This window comes from Marmota marmota, unplaced genomic scaffold (assembly GCF_001458135.2).
Source record: "Marmota marmota marmota unplaced genomic scaffold, marMar, whole genome shotgun sequence".
NCBI classification, from domain to species: Eukaryota; Metazoa; Chordata; class Mammalia; order Rodentia; family Sciuridae; genus Marmota; species Marmota marmota.
In genome coordinates, this window is record NW_025999942.1 from 1,025,510 (window position 1) to 1,039,837 (window position 14,328).

General features: G+C 37.7%; 1 protein-coding gene across 1 annotated transcript in view; it reads right to left on the reverse strand.

The window, feature by feature from the left end:
• LOC107153194 (phospholipid-transporting ATPase IB) overlaps positions 1-14,328 on the reverse strand; it is a 532,593-nt gene that overhangs the window by 222,414 nt on the left and 295,851 nt on the right. The window contains exon 27 of the mRNA XM_048801263.1: positions 11,877-11,987. Coding sequence (XP_048657220.1) covers positions 11,877-11,987 — 111 coding nt within the window. The remainder of the gene's footprint in view (positions 1-11,876; positions 11,988-14,328) is intronic.

Here is a 14,328-nt window from a genome sequence, read left to right on the forward strand (position 1 = left end):
CTGCGAAGGTTAAATGGGGGGAAATCACACATTGTGTGGAATACTGACTGACCTTAGGGGAAATTCTGGACTTGCTAATGAATGAATACATTGTCAAAAAATATGCAATAGTATAAACTGGATGTGGTAACACACACCTGTAGTCCCTGCTAGGGTTTAAGGCCAGCCTAGTGAGATCCCCGTCTCAAGAAAGAAAAAGAAACAATAGTATAAAATATTTGAACAGACATATCATCAAAGAAGATAGACAGCAAATGAGTTCATGGAATATTGCTCAACAGGGAAATAAAACAGACACATACCCATTACTAGGTGTTCACCAAGTGAAATAAAAACTTGTGTTTATACTAAAATTTAAAAAATGAGTGTGTATTCAGGTATTCTTCATAATTACCCAAAAGTGGGAAACTGCCCAAATGTCCTTCAATAGATGAATAGATAAAAGAACTGCAGTACATCTGTCTAATGAAATACCACTCAGCAATTCAAAGAAAGATAAACTACTGACACAACAGCATGGAGAAAATATCAAATGCACTATCATGAGTGAAAGAATTCAGAATCAGAAGGCCTTATACTATATGATTCCTTTCCTATGACATTCTGAGAAAGCAGGACTACAGGGTTAAAAGACAAACTAGTCACTGCTATGGGGTACTTATGAAATGATATCACTCTTCTGAGTCTGAATGCAATGGTGACAAGACTGCTGTTTACAGTTGGAAAGATTCAGAGAATTGTGCACTAAAAAGGGTTAATTGTACTGCCTGTAAATTGTACCTTATAAAGAAAGAAAGTGGTACACGATACTATAAATACCTTCAAAAGAATAAAGGAAATTTCTCAGGTGAGGCTAATAAGGAGGTATCAAGACTTCTAGTTAATAGCTTAAGTTATGAAAAAGCAACTTTCAAATTGGCAAGGGACTGACAAAATGATTACCAGAATAGCATGCAGCTTAATTAAAGGAACAGAAATAAACTTTGTCCTATAATCCCTGGATTAAAGAAGCCCATATTTTAATCAATATTTTACTGGCATGCTCTGGAGGTACAAGCAGCATGTAATAGGATAAGTCTACTTTGCCTCCCCTTGGTTTGAAAGAAAAAAAAAAACCCAGTTAAGAAAGTATATACATCACTCCTATTCTTGATCCTTCTTTAAATAGTCCACTGAAACTGCTAGGACCTTGGACTTGAGAAGTGGAGGACATTCTAAATGCCCAGATCATTTGCTGGGAAACAAATCCAGAGGCTCAAGCAAATCCATCAGAATGCTGTGGAGATTATTCACCACTTAAAAGTACAGACGCTTACTAGAGAAAGATGAGCCTCCTGATATGATATGCATAAATAGATGCTGAACTAGAGGTCAAAGGCAACAAAGTCCAAAGGAAAAAAAAAAGGAGATGAACTGCATTAACATGAATCATTATATTCCACTTGCATACATACGGATGTTTCAAACTATGGGCTCAAAACTATATGTTGTTCCTGAGTCAGGATGACCAGTTTAGAGCAAAAGAGCAAAAGAGAAGGCATCTTAACTCCTCTACAAGAAAACACAGGACTCAAACCCAGCTGATTCTACATTACAGGAGCAAATTTTAACAACATGCACATCAGATAGAGCACTAATCTCTAGGATATATAAAGAACTCAAAAAGCTAACTCAAAAAGCTAAACACCAAAAAAATAAAAAATAAAAAAACTATAAATAAATGGGCCAACGAGCTGAACAGACACCTCTCAGAAGATGCTATACAATCAATCAACAAATATATGAAAAAAAATGCATCATCTCTAGCAACTAAAGAAATGCATATCAAAACTACTCTAAGATTTCATCTCACTCCAGTCAGAATGGCAGCTATTATGAAGACAACAATAAGTATTGGCCAGAATGTGGGGAAAAAGGCACACTAATACATTGCTGGTGGGACTGCAAATTGGTGCAGCCAATATGGAAAGCAGTATGGAGATTCCTTGGAAAATTGGGAATGGAACCACCATTTGACCCAGCTATCCCTCTCCTCGGTCTATACCCTAAGGACTTAAAAACATCATACTACAGAGACACAGCCACATCAATGTTTATAGCAGTGCAATTCACATTAGCTAAACTGTAGAACCAAGCTAGATGCCCTTCAGTGGATGAGTGGATAAAAAAAATGTGGCATTTATACACAATGGAACATTGCTCAGCAATAAAAGAAAATAAAAATCATGGCATTTGCAGGTATATGGATGGAGGTGGAGAAGATAATGATAAGTGAAGTTAGCCAATCCCAAAAAATCAAATGCTGAATGTTTTCTCTGATATAAGGAGGCTGATTCATAGTGGGGTAGGGAGGGTGAGCATGGGAGGAATAGATGAACTCTAGATAGGGCAGAGGGGTGTGAGGGGAAGGGAGGGGCATGGAGTTAGAAATGATGGTGAATGTGATGGTCCTCATTACCCAGAGTAGATGTATGAAGACATGAATTGGTGTGAATATACTTTGTATATAACCAGAGATATGAACAATTGTGCTCTATATGTGTAATATGAATTGTAATACATTCTGCTGTCATATATAAATAAAATAAATTGTATAGACAGGCATGGCCAGTGAATTGGTGCTCAGACACTACTACATAATAAATTTTATAATTAGAGGTAATCTGATATCAAAGGTTTTGGGCAACTAGATCTCTACTAGTAGAAAAAAGGACAGGAAGAGACAAAGGAGAATGACATGAATAACCAAAATGTCAAGAAAAACCACAAGGAGAAAATTTAATCAGTAAAGTCAACTTCATAAAAATGAGTATCTATTTGAGAATTTCATTGAATATAAAAAGATGTGGGTAGGAACATGTTTAAAGAATGTAATCAAATTTATTCCTTCTTCTCCTAAAAAATGAGGTGAAAAAAAAGGTAGATAAATTTATCTACTAGTACTTGGATGGTACAGTTCTCTACATGAACATTATACCAGGAAATATTTAAGACCAGAAAGGCATTTCCTAGCTCTCTCCCTCTTGAAATGGCTCATATTTTCCCTTGCATGTGTATTTCTTAATTTACTCCAAAGAATGTCTGTCTCTTGGGATGACCTACATTCTCCCCTGAATGTATACCTACTTTCCTAAATGAACCCATATCTCTGGAAGAAAGAAGGAAAAAAAAAAGGGAAGATTTCCTAAAAGGAAAGACAAATAATATTCTCTTATAAGTAATCTTCTCTTGTAGATTAAATTCAAAAGAGCAACAAAAACAGATAAAATAAAAAACAAACAAAAAAAATTTTAAAAAACCCCAAAATCTTCAGTATATACTCATGTGTCTGCTTCTACTGAAATGCAGTCAGTGGATTTTTCTGTTTATAGAGCACTGTGTACCTAGTCCTGCAGGGGGCAAAATAGTAAAATGGTCCCTGCCCTTAGGGAAGTCATAGCCAATTTGGAAAATAAAAATAACACTAACTCTTATAGGCAATCAGTACTAAGCTACATAGGCATTGCCTTTCAATGAAATAGGAAGGGGAGTGAGTTGGAATACATGAACATTGATGCATGAGATGAAGTGAGCTGGAGTTTTACTGTTTCCATTGCAGTAATTGGGTAGGGAGGCAGAGAGGCACCCCAGAGATAAAGCACGTCCAGCCCAGAGCCAACCTCTCTTAAGTTCATGTAGGATCATAGGTCTTTTCCATGGGCTTTACTTCCAAGCTTACATTTTTTAAATTTCAAAGACATTAGGACATTTTACAGCATTTCAAAGATAATTTTTTAAACAACAACAACAAAAACTCAATGCCTAAATTAAAAATTTCTGGGTTTTTCTAATGATTTTTTTTTTTTTTTTAGCTAGGCAGCTGCAAAAACACCATTAAAAAAAAAGTATACACTGTCACATGTAAAAGGCAGTAAGAATCTATTTTTATAAAGTTCAAAGTGATTGTGATTTTTGCAGGGGAATCCCTTCAGACTGCTAGTATTTCTCTGGCTTTATATCTATCTCCACCCTGTCCCCCACCCCCTCTCTACTTGTTCCTAATAAACTTCCAACATTATTCACTAGCAGCAATTGGCCTTTGAGAGAACATTCCTAAGCTCATGTCTAACTAGTTCTGCAGCCATCTTCCAAAAGAAATATAAAACCCCCTACCCTGTTATTTACTAAGGGCTCTGCTAGCTTGTGACATTTATCACAGAACTGGAATAAACAGAGAGCGTGGAATGGGAAAGACAGGTGCTGGCCTCTCTTTGGCACACTGACCTGACCCTCTCCTCCTGCCCTTTTCACCTGATCAGTTCCTACTCATCCTTCAAGTCTTAACTCTTTTCATCCTGGGACCCAGAGGCCCCAACCCACCACCACTGTAATGCACCAGTTCTAAGAGTTCTCATTGCAAGCTCTCTTCTGCCAAGTCAGCAGCTACCATGCTATATAACTCAATGTGGGACTTGTGTTAATCTGCATTCTCCACTCTATTCCAAGAGCAAGGATCTTGTTCAACTCATCCCCAAGAGTGTATGACTTGAGAATGAGGCCAGAAAAGTAGAATTCAGAATGTTTCTATTTCAAGTTAATTTTCCAATTGCCCAAGGGGAAGTCTCTCTAACTAGTTTCCCCAGTGACATTTTAAAATTGTAATTACTGCTCAGCAATTATCAGTACATGGGCTGTGTAAGCTGTGTGCTCTTGGGATGGGGTTGGCATCAAGCCTGGGCTCACACAGTTCCCTGTACATACAACCATAGGAGGGGCACTTACACTACACTCACCTCTCTCACTACCCCCATCATAGAGGACCTGTCTTAGTACCCCTGGTCTTAGCAATCCATCTGCAGTGGACTAGGAGGTCAATACCCATTAAAGCCTTTAATGCAAGATAGATGATTTGCACATTGATGAAGCCATAGCATTCACAGAAAGGCCCATATGTTGACTGTGCTTTTAAATTTGCCTTTTACCTATTAACATGTTAACATTAAGCTTGCACCTGCCAATCTAGACCCTCAGATCCTTTCATAAAACACAAAGCCACCTCTGCCAAGGCAGATGCACAGGCAATAAGAACAAATATCAGCAATGGGGAATTTTGTATTCTACCACAATGAGATTTCTTGAGTATGAAACATCACTTTTTGGCCTTTTGGCTAAGATCAAGTGAATAATGAAACACATGTTTTTTCAAGGTATATTTAAGTCATGCATTATATCCAAGATAGGGGGAAAAATCACTAGATGAATTTTTGACTATGGTTTTAAAGTATCTATTCTCTATAAATTCTAACATTTAAAGTAAAATCAACTCTAAAGTCAGGGACTTTTTAAAGCTACAAAACAGCTAAAAGGAATATGTATATTAAAAAATAAAAATTCAAAATACAATATCTACTAAGAATTTTTAAGATTAGAATGATAATTTATACATAAATAATCCATAATCCAGTTTTTGAAATTTGAAGACACAGAAATCAAAATGTTGGTAAGCCTTTTCTCATTCTCTACAAGTATTATAAAAAGGTTTAAATCTTGTTTTAGGCTTGTCAGATATTGATAGCTTTTCACTAGCTATCAATTAAATTCTATTGGTTAGGTTTCATTGGGTCCTCAAATTGTTAAGGTCTTTGACTTACAATTTCTCACTAATCAATGTGATAATCACCATTATGGTCACTAATCACCATGATAATTTCAAAGTCTTATCTCTGTTTCAAAGATAATTTGGTGTATCTTCTTTATGTTACACCAAAGTTTATGAGAGATCCCTATCATAATTTTTGTAATATATATTATTCAAGACAGTATTATTATTCAAGTAATGTTCATATGAGTTTTCTATTTAAATTTTACTTTTCCTAAAATTTTTTATCTGTCCCCCCAAAAATTTCCCAGGAGTTAAAAAAGTCCATGGAAAAATACAAACCTAGAAAATGCTTAAAATGCTGATGACACTGTGTTTTCAAGCCGTATTCAACTCAGAAACTCTGAATAATTAACTCCTACTATGCTGAGTAGTGTAGGAGCTTTAAAGAATTCACTGTCAATCTCCTGTTTGGGAGATACCATAGAAGGATCACATCAGGACTTCAAAAATTTTTAGGAATCCTTCCGTAACCTCTTTATACCCCAAATTTGCATTTAAGGCAGGATTCCTCCCATTGTCAAAATCAAAGAATTTTAAAAAATTAACACTTGCCTTCTACTTGCAAATTATAAGAGATAGTTATACAATGGTCATAAATAATGCCCTTGTCTTAAAATTACAAAATTATATTTAAGTTCTCTTCTTACCATCCATCCTACATATTGACAAACTTTTGGAAGGCACTTTTACTATGTAACTTGCCTATTCTAAAATAAGAAGGGAAATTCCAGCTTCTAATGTCAAGAAGTCTCCTACTGAGTTACTCAGATCAGGTTCCTTGGCCACTCACACATCCTATCCAGCTTTAACTTGTCTTTGCTAATTTTACTCCCATTCCCACCTCCCAGTGCAGAAATGCAGGGAAGGCTTCCCCTCCAGCTACTTCAGCAACCCCCTCTGCCCTCCAAGGCTCAGAATCTCTGAGGCTTTTAGCCTCCAGTGGGGCTCTACCTTCTGAAAAACATGATCCATCTAATGACCACCACGAAACTTAGCATTTAATTGGTTTAATTCAAAACTAAATGTAACATTTGTTTTTCAAACCTTCAGTAAACTTCCCACAGCATAAACTCTTACATTTGATCTTCCTCAAGGTGATCAAGGCAGCAAGGTACTTGTGATATTTTTTTCCTCCCTCCCTCCCTCCCTCCATCCCTTCCTTTCTTCCTTCTTTCCTACCTTTCTTCTCTCCTTCCCTCCTTCTTTTTAGCATCTTATATGGTGCTACAATATACATAACACAAAATCTACCATCTTAACCACTTTAAGTGTCTAGTTCTAATGATTCACATTGTACAACAGTTCGGTACCTTCACATCACTGTGCAACCATCACCCCATCTGTCTCCAGGCCTCTTTGTGACACTTTTGTGATTATCTATGAGCAGGAGACAGAAAATTGCCAGTTTGTTTCTAATAATGAAAATCCAATTTTAATTCAGAGAACAGTGTGCTTAAAAGACTGTAGCTTGCTGTAGGTTAACTATACTTCAATGACACTGATTAAATACGAAGGAAGGAGAGCACCATGAGAGCATAAAGCTGCTAACAACTGGGACCCACACTACATAGGGGCAGGTGAGGAAAGGGAGATTGGGACTTCATCAGAAGTCATGGGGACCTCTGGTGGGTTTGAAGAGAGCAGTGCATTTACTCACTCAGTTACTGCCGACATTTTTGAGTGCCTCTGTTTCAGGCACTGTACCAGCCACTTTAACTGGTCAGAGTTAAATCTTATCTTGGTTACACTAGAGATGCTTGGGTGCAAACAGAAGTTTTTGCAATTCTCCAGGTAAAAAGTACTAACTTAAGGTAGCAGCAGAGGGGATGAAGGCAAAGGCGGTGTGTGTTTTTAGTATTACCTGTTAACAGGGCCACCATAAAACCACAGATACCATCATTTTGCTCCTACTTTTGAAATCACTTGAAGGATTGATTTTTTTTTTTTGGTAATATCGCTATCAAAAATTTTTAAATTGTTTTTATTTTTTAAATACTTGACAGTAGAATGCATCACAATTCTTATTACACATATAGAACACAAACTCTCATACCTCTGTTTGTATATAAAGTATATTCACACCAATTCATGTCTTCATACATGTACTTTGGATAATGATGTCCATCACATTCCATCATCATTGCTAACCCCCTGCCACTTCCCTTCCCCTCCTACCCCTCCACCCTATCTAGAGTTCATCTATTCCTCCCATGCTCCCTCTTTCCCTATCCCACTATGAGTCAGTCACCTTATATCAGAGAAAACATTCACCATTTTTTTTTGGATTGGCTAACTTCACTTAGCATTGTCTTCTCCAACTGCATCCATTTATCTGCAAATGCCATGATTTTATTCTCTTTTATTGCTGAATAATATTCCATTGTGTATATATCTCACATTTTTTAATTCATTCATCTACTGAAGGGCATCTGGGTTAGTTCCACAGTTAGCTATTGTGAATTGTGCTGCTATAAACATTGATGTGGCTGTTTCCCTATAGTATGCTGTTTTTAAGTCCTTAGGGTATAGACCGAGGAGAGGGATAGCTGGGTCAAATGGTAGTTCCATTCCCAGTTTTCCAAGGATTCTCCAAACTCCTTTCCATATTGCCTGCACCAATTTGCAGTCCTTGCATTGATTTTTTTTATATTTAATTTTAAGTTATAATTGGACATAATACCTTTATATTATTTATTTATTTTTATATGGTGCTGAGCATTGAACCCAGGGCCTTGCACGTGCTAGGTGAGTGCCCTACTGCTGAGCCACAACCCCAGCCCATCCACTGGTTATTTTGACCCAAATAAATTTTATGTGACACATTCAGGAAGTACTAAATAAAATCTGTCAGCAACAAAGAATCTGTTGTACAGATACAAATACATAAACTGAACACGTGTTACCGTCAAGGTACTGTGGTTTAAAAAAAATGGTCTAATTAGATCAGCATCAGTTTGGTAGAAGATATCTGGCTTGAGAAGAGGAAAAGCTGTTATTCTACAGGATTCTTCTGAGCGTAAACTGGAGATGGCATAAATGTTTATCAGTGCATAAAGTGGCCAAAGAGATTGCAGGAAATAAAACAATAAAATGTCATGCACTGGGTCCACGTTTAGTACCAAGGAATGGTCTCCAAAATACACTCAAGTGAAACAGGAATTATGGAATGTATTGTACAGCATAATGACATTTATCTAAAAACATCTATGTGTTTCTGTATGTACATTTTGTATTTACAAATATTTTCTCAGTAACTGCAGAAAAGAAGATCAGGACATATAAGAGGTAGGAAGAGAAGAGAAAGGAGAAGGAACTTCTGGGTTGTATTCCATACAGCAATGAAAATACATCCATGTGTTTCTCGTATAGAAAAACCACTTTTACAGGTTAGTATACCAAGTGAGGAGATTGTATTATATCACAAGCTTACAGCTCTTCCTTCTAGTCTTTATTGGTAATTCAAATCATATAACAGTCCTCATAATAACAGTTGAGAACAGTGTGCTTGTGCGTGTACGTGTTTTAATTTGTCAAATTGCTTTTAGACTGTAGTTTTAAATGACTGGAAGTTACGTATATCAGAGGATATTTGAGATGAGAACATATTGGCTATTGCCAAGGGTCTCTCCTTGAATCACAAGAAAACCCTTTAAGAGAGCTAAAGAACATATTTAATTTATTCTCACTTAAGTCATTAACTATATATTTACTTTTAGTATTTTTTTTTGCAAATGAGCAAAGCAATTCACAGCAATCTTTGATCTTGCAATTTGAAACACACTGAAATAGCATGCAAGTAATGCCTTCCTATTTTCAAAATTATATTTGAATTGCATGCTGAGGCCAGGGAAATAATTTGGCCACAGTAAAAACGTCCTGGGTCTAGGCTCTAACCATATGGGTTCAGACAAGGTTTTTGTTTTCTTGGTTGCCAAATTAATATCTCCTAGATATACTAACTAGCAAATCAGACAAGCAGTGGTGGAGACTTTATATATTTTTAAACTGTATGAAAACATCTGCAAAGGCCATTCACAGAAGTCTGTTTGACAATGGCTGCTTGGCTACGATCGAAAAATTAATTCGCAGCACTCACATGGCACTTTCAGGGCCTCCTTCCAAATGGAGCTTTTAAAACAGACTAAAATTGAATTCTTCTCAGTCTCAGCCCACTTGAAGTTAAAAAAGAAAAAGAAAAGAAAAAAGCAAGATAGTAGGTGTAAATGACTAAGAAGGGCCCTCCAGGGGTGCTCTGGAAAGCCAAAAGATTGGGAGCTGCATGCAGAATGTCTCCATAACAAGTCTAGACTATCTGTAATCTGCTGGTGGTGAAGAAAACCAGATTATCAAGAAACCTTGTGGAGCCAACAGTTACAGGAGCACAAAATGCTGGGAAACCCAGGACAGTATGTAGAAAAGGATTCCAGTATTCCTTTACACTATTATCTATGACCCAAGTGACATTTAAGAGTGACTCCTATCATGAATGCAAAAAACGTGGCAGGAGGAGGGCGACAAACGTCTTTAAGTACCAAAAGGGAATTGTAAAAATGAAAGCAGGAAGAAGATAAAGACTACAAAATCCATTACACTAACGTTTCATGTTCTCACCCGGAGCAGATGGAGTTGAATGTTATAGCACAGGACGAGCAGATGAATTGTGGATGATTTTTGAAATTATTGATTCTTAATCTCATATATTGAATAAAATGGGAATTGCATTCCCCAAGTCTCTCAAGTTCCTGCTTATATTATATTCTCTTCCTGGAGAAATAATCCTTATCTGATTAATATAAGCAGACAAAACATCTCACACAAATGTTTCAAATGAAGAATGGGTCGGGTTTCAGGACTTTAACCAGATCTATTTTGATTGCCCGTAACATTCTTTATGACTCAGGGCTGCTCCCCAACTTCAAGGAGATTTTGTGTGAGCTAGACAGCTATTCTTTCTGCAGATGTAACTTCACTGTGGGGATACAAGTGAGCAAAGAGGTTGCCCTTTGTGTATATTTTTAAATGCATGATTGTTTCTAGGTGGGCTTCAGGTAGCATGAGGGATGGAGAAGCACAGGCTACATTTCTGCCCAATTTACACCTTTGGCTGGGTGGTCTTATTCAGTGAACAACATGTACAATTCAGGAAAGTTACTCTTCAGTAGTTTTGTTTGCCTATACATTTCACTTGAATGATTCATTGCGAAAGATTAAACAAGCAAGCTGTTGAGGAAGCCGTCCCCGTAATATCAGAAAGTCATTTTTAAAATTACCTGAACTTATTGTTTTAAGAGACTGCATCAGAAAAAGTGTGTCTCTGCTGTGGTTATTATTTTAGCTAAGAGTTGAAAAAAAATCAGATCATGATATAATGAGATATTAAAAACCATGAACAATTAACACTGCTTTCCTATTCCTTTTATAGAGCAACTGTGCATGCCCTCTTTTCTATTAGTCACGATGGCTTCAAAATCCACATCTTTTTAGCAGAGCTATTCTTAAAGAGGAAGAATGAGGTGACCAGTACCACCAACAGCAAAAAAGAAAGTGCATTTTTCACTTTTTCTGGGGCCTGGTCCTCTAGCAAGCACGTTCATTTTACTTGTAACCAAATAGGTACCCTAGAAAATTGCTGCACAACAGACAATGAACTCATGTGATATTTGAAATTATCTTGTTGGTTTCCTCCCCTCTGTTCCCCTTACTCCCATACCCTCCTCACATAAGCACTAGCATCCAAATATCCCAGGAGCAGTGAATGGGGGCTCTGGAACCACACCAATCCAGGAGAGAAATACAGCAGGAAAACAAAAACAAAAACCTAGGAATGACTCATTGCCCACCAAGAGAAGTGAGAACTTCTGGTGCTGGAACACTGCCCACTGCAGCTCAGACCAGTCCAGAAGAGGACGGTGTGAGTGACAGCAACATCCTACTCCAGCCACGGACACTGAGGCACAGGCAGGGAAGGAGATACAGAGGAATCAGGAGGGGGAGTAGGGTGGGGGAGGAAGACATGGCTGGGCAGGGAAGGAAGGCTCAAGACCCCTGGCTTTGTTTCTTCAACACGAGAACCTTGACCTGGATGGTCTGGCCATCTTCAGGGAGGCTATTTGCCACATGAGTTTTAATAAGTCCCAACAGCATCTTTCCTTTGACTTCACATTAACAAAACCCTTTTTTGAAATGACTTTCAACAGTTTCCTCTTCAAGGGAAAAAAAAATCCCCTTTTCTTACCTCAATGATGTAGAGGACTACATTCTTGTAGAAGCAGTATAATATGCACTTGGTCACTCGGATGTAGCTCCAGGCTCCATGTACAAGCAGGAGCTTCTCCAAGTATGAAAACTGAAAAAGGAAAACATCAAAGTTCAGAAGAGCCTGTAACACAGGAATAAATTTCACAAAATGGGCTTATAAGCAGAAAACAGATAAAATAGGTACAGGAAGCTAGATTTTGCAGAAAACCTGAGAAGACCATTCCCTCAAGGTGGAGCTTTCCATGAGAACAATAAAACCTCAAATCTATCTCATTAGTACCTTCCCCAAATGTACTTCTGGACTTCTTACTGTGATTTTCACAGAATCTGTTTAGTTATTTACTTATTTTGGTATTAGAGATTGAACCCAGGGGTACTCTTCCACTGAGCTACATTTCCAGCCCTTTTAATTTTCTATTTTGAAACAGGGTCTTGCTAAGTTGTTGAGGCTGGCCTTGAACTTGCAGTCCTCCTGCTTCAGCCTCCCAAATAGCTGGGATTACAGATGTGTGCCACCATGACCAGCAACAGAACTCTATCCAATCTAAGACTTTTTAAGGGTCTTAATTATTACCAGAAGGTGACCACTGGAACTGGAAGAAAAGTACAATGAATCAGATTCCTCTACATAATCCTGTCATAGATTTTATAGTGAGCAAAGAACAGGGACAACTTATGCAATAATGTATTGCTTAAAAAAGGAACATACCCTTGAACACACAAATTGTTCCCACTGTCAGCTGCAAGTTACAAACAATTGCACATAGAAACACACACATACACAGAGCTATACATACCAGTACACAAAGGTACACAAACACACATATAGACACACGGTCAGAGACACATTAACGCCAACACACAGATACACAGAAATTCATATACAGACACAATGCCTCTACTTCTATACCCATTTTGTCCATCTTTTTACTCTAACTTGCCCAGAGCACCCCTTATCAGAGTGCTGTATAGTCAAAGCAGTTGAGTGATTCTAGCTGAGAGTGATGTAAAAGCTCCTGCAGGTTGAGATGGGAAGCAACAATATCCCAATGAAATCCATGCATCTTCTTTGAGGCAAGGGTCTGTCAGTCTCCCATTAGCCTGGCTTTGCCTTCTGGGTCCAGGAGTATGACCTAAAAAGTGTGAACCTTGAACTGGAGAGAGGGTAATGAGGGTGGTTTTTTTTTTGTTTTTTTTTTTTGTTATTGTTTGTTTTATTTTTGTTTTGTTTGTTTTCATTTGTTTCTTTGTAGATTACATCATGCTCTGGCAAGAACAAACTATTAGGGGAAAACTTGTTTAAGGTCACAGTGTTCTTACATTCAGTTGTGCCCCATCCTGGTTGGTATTATGCTTTGGATGTGGTCTGTCTCTCACAGGGTCATGACACCAGTGTGGCACTCTGAGAGGTAGTGGGAGCCTTATGAGGAAAAGTCAAGAGGGAGGTGATTAGGACACTAGGGGCCTTGCATTCAGAAAGGATTCCCCCAGTTAATTCCTATAAGAGGAATTGCTATAGAAAAGAAGGCCTTGCTCCATCTCTGCTTTCCTGCCTCATTATGGTGATCTCTCTTTCTCACGTGAGTTCCCATTATTATGTCAGCCGCCATGCTGTGATGTAGCTAGAGGGCCACACCAGAGCCAGAAGATGTTGGCACCATGCTCCTGGACCTCCAAACTATGAAAGGGATGAACCTCTTTTCTTTATTAAGTATTTTGTTACAGGAACAGACTAATTCAATTGCCTTAAATGAAAATCTGAATTCATTCATTCTATGTCATAGTGTCTGAGGCCCTGTTCCTGACCCCGGGCAATGCAAAGACTTTAACCCTACAACCCAACTAGGAGAAACAATTGGGCTGTGCTGAGAATACCCTAAAATATTAGAAATTCTATTATTATTATAAACTTCCTGTCAATTTCAGATAACTTTTGAAATTAAATTTAACTATATGTAGAAAAGAAAGACTCTTACTTAAAATATTTTAAAAAACATGTCTTCAAGAGGAAACTACATAATAATTCCCTTTAGCACTAAAGAAGGACACTAGATTGTAGGCAAAGTCACATTTCAATGAGTTCTTCCTGGCCACTCATCAAAATCTAAAGGACGACTTCAAAATGGCAGAAGTAGGTGCATATGGAAAAATAAAACTCCTCATAAAGGCTCATTAAGGATTCCAAAGGGGAATGGGGAATCATAAAATAACTAGCTAAACAAATAAAAAGGAAGTTTGCATTTGACCTGGACCTCCCGGTGTTAAATTTCAATGGGCACAGAGAACATCTGCTTGAGTCATCTCGAAGGCCTCAACCTGAGCGTTACAATGATTTGTTTTCAGGGGGGAAAAAAAAGAAAAAAAAAATTACATCCTAAATCAAAATGCTGTCTTCATGAAGTCATTCAAAAGACATTAAGAAGGTAGGG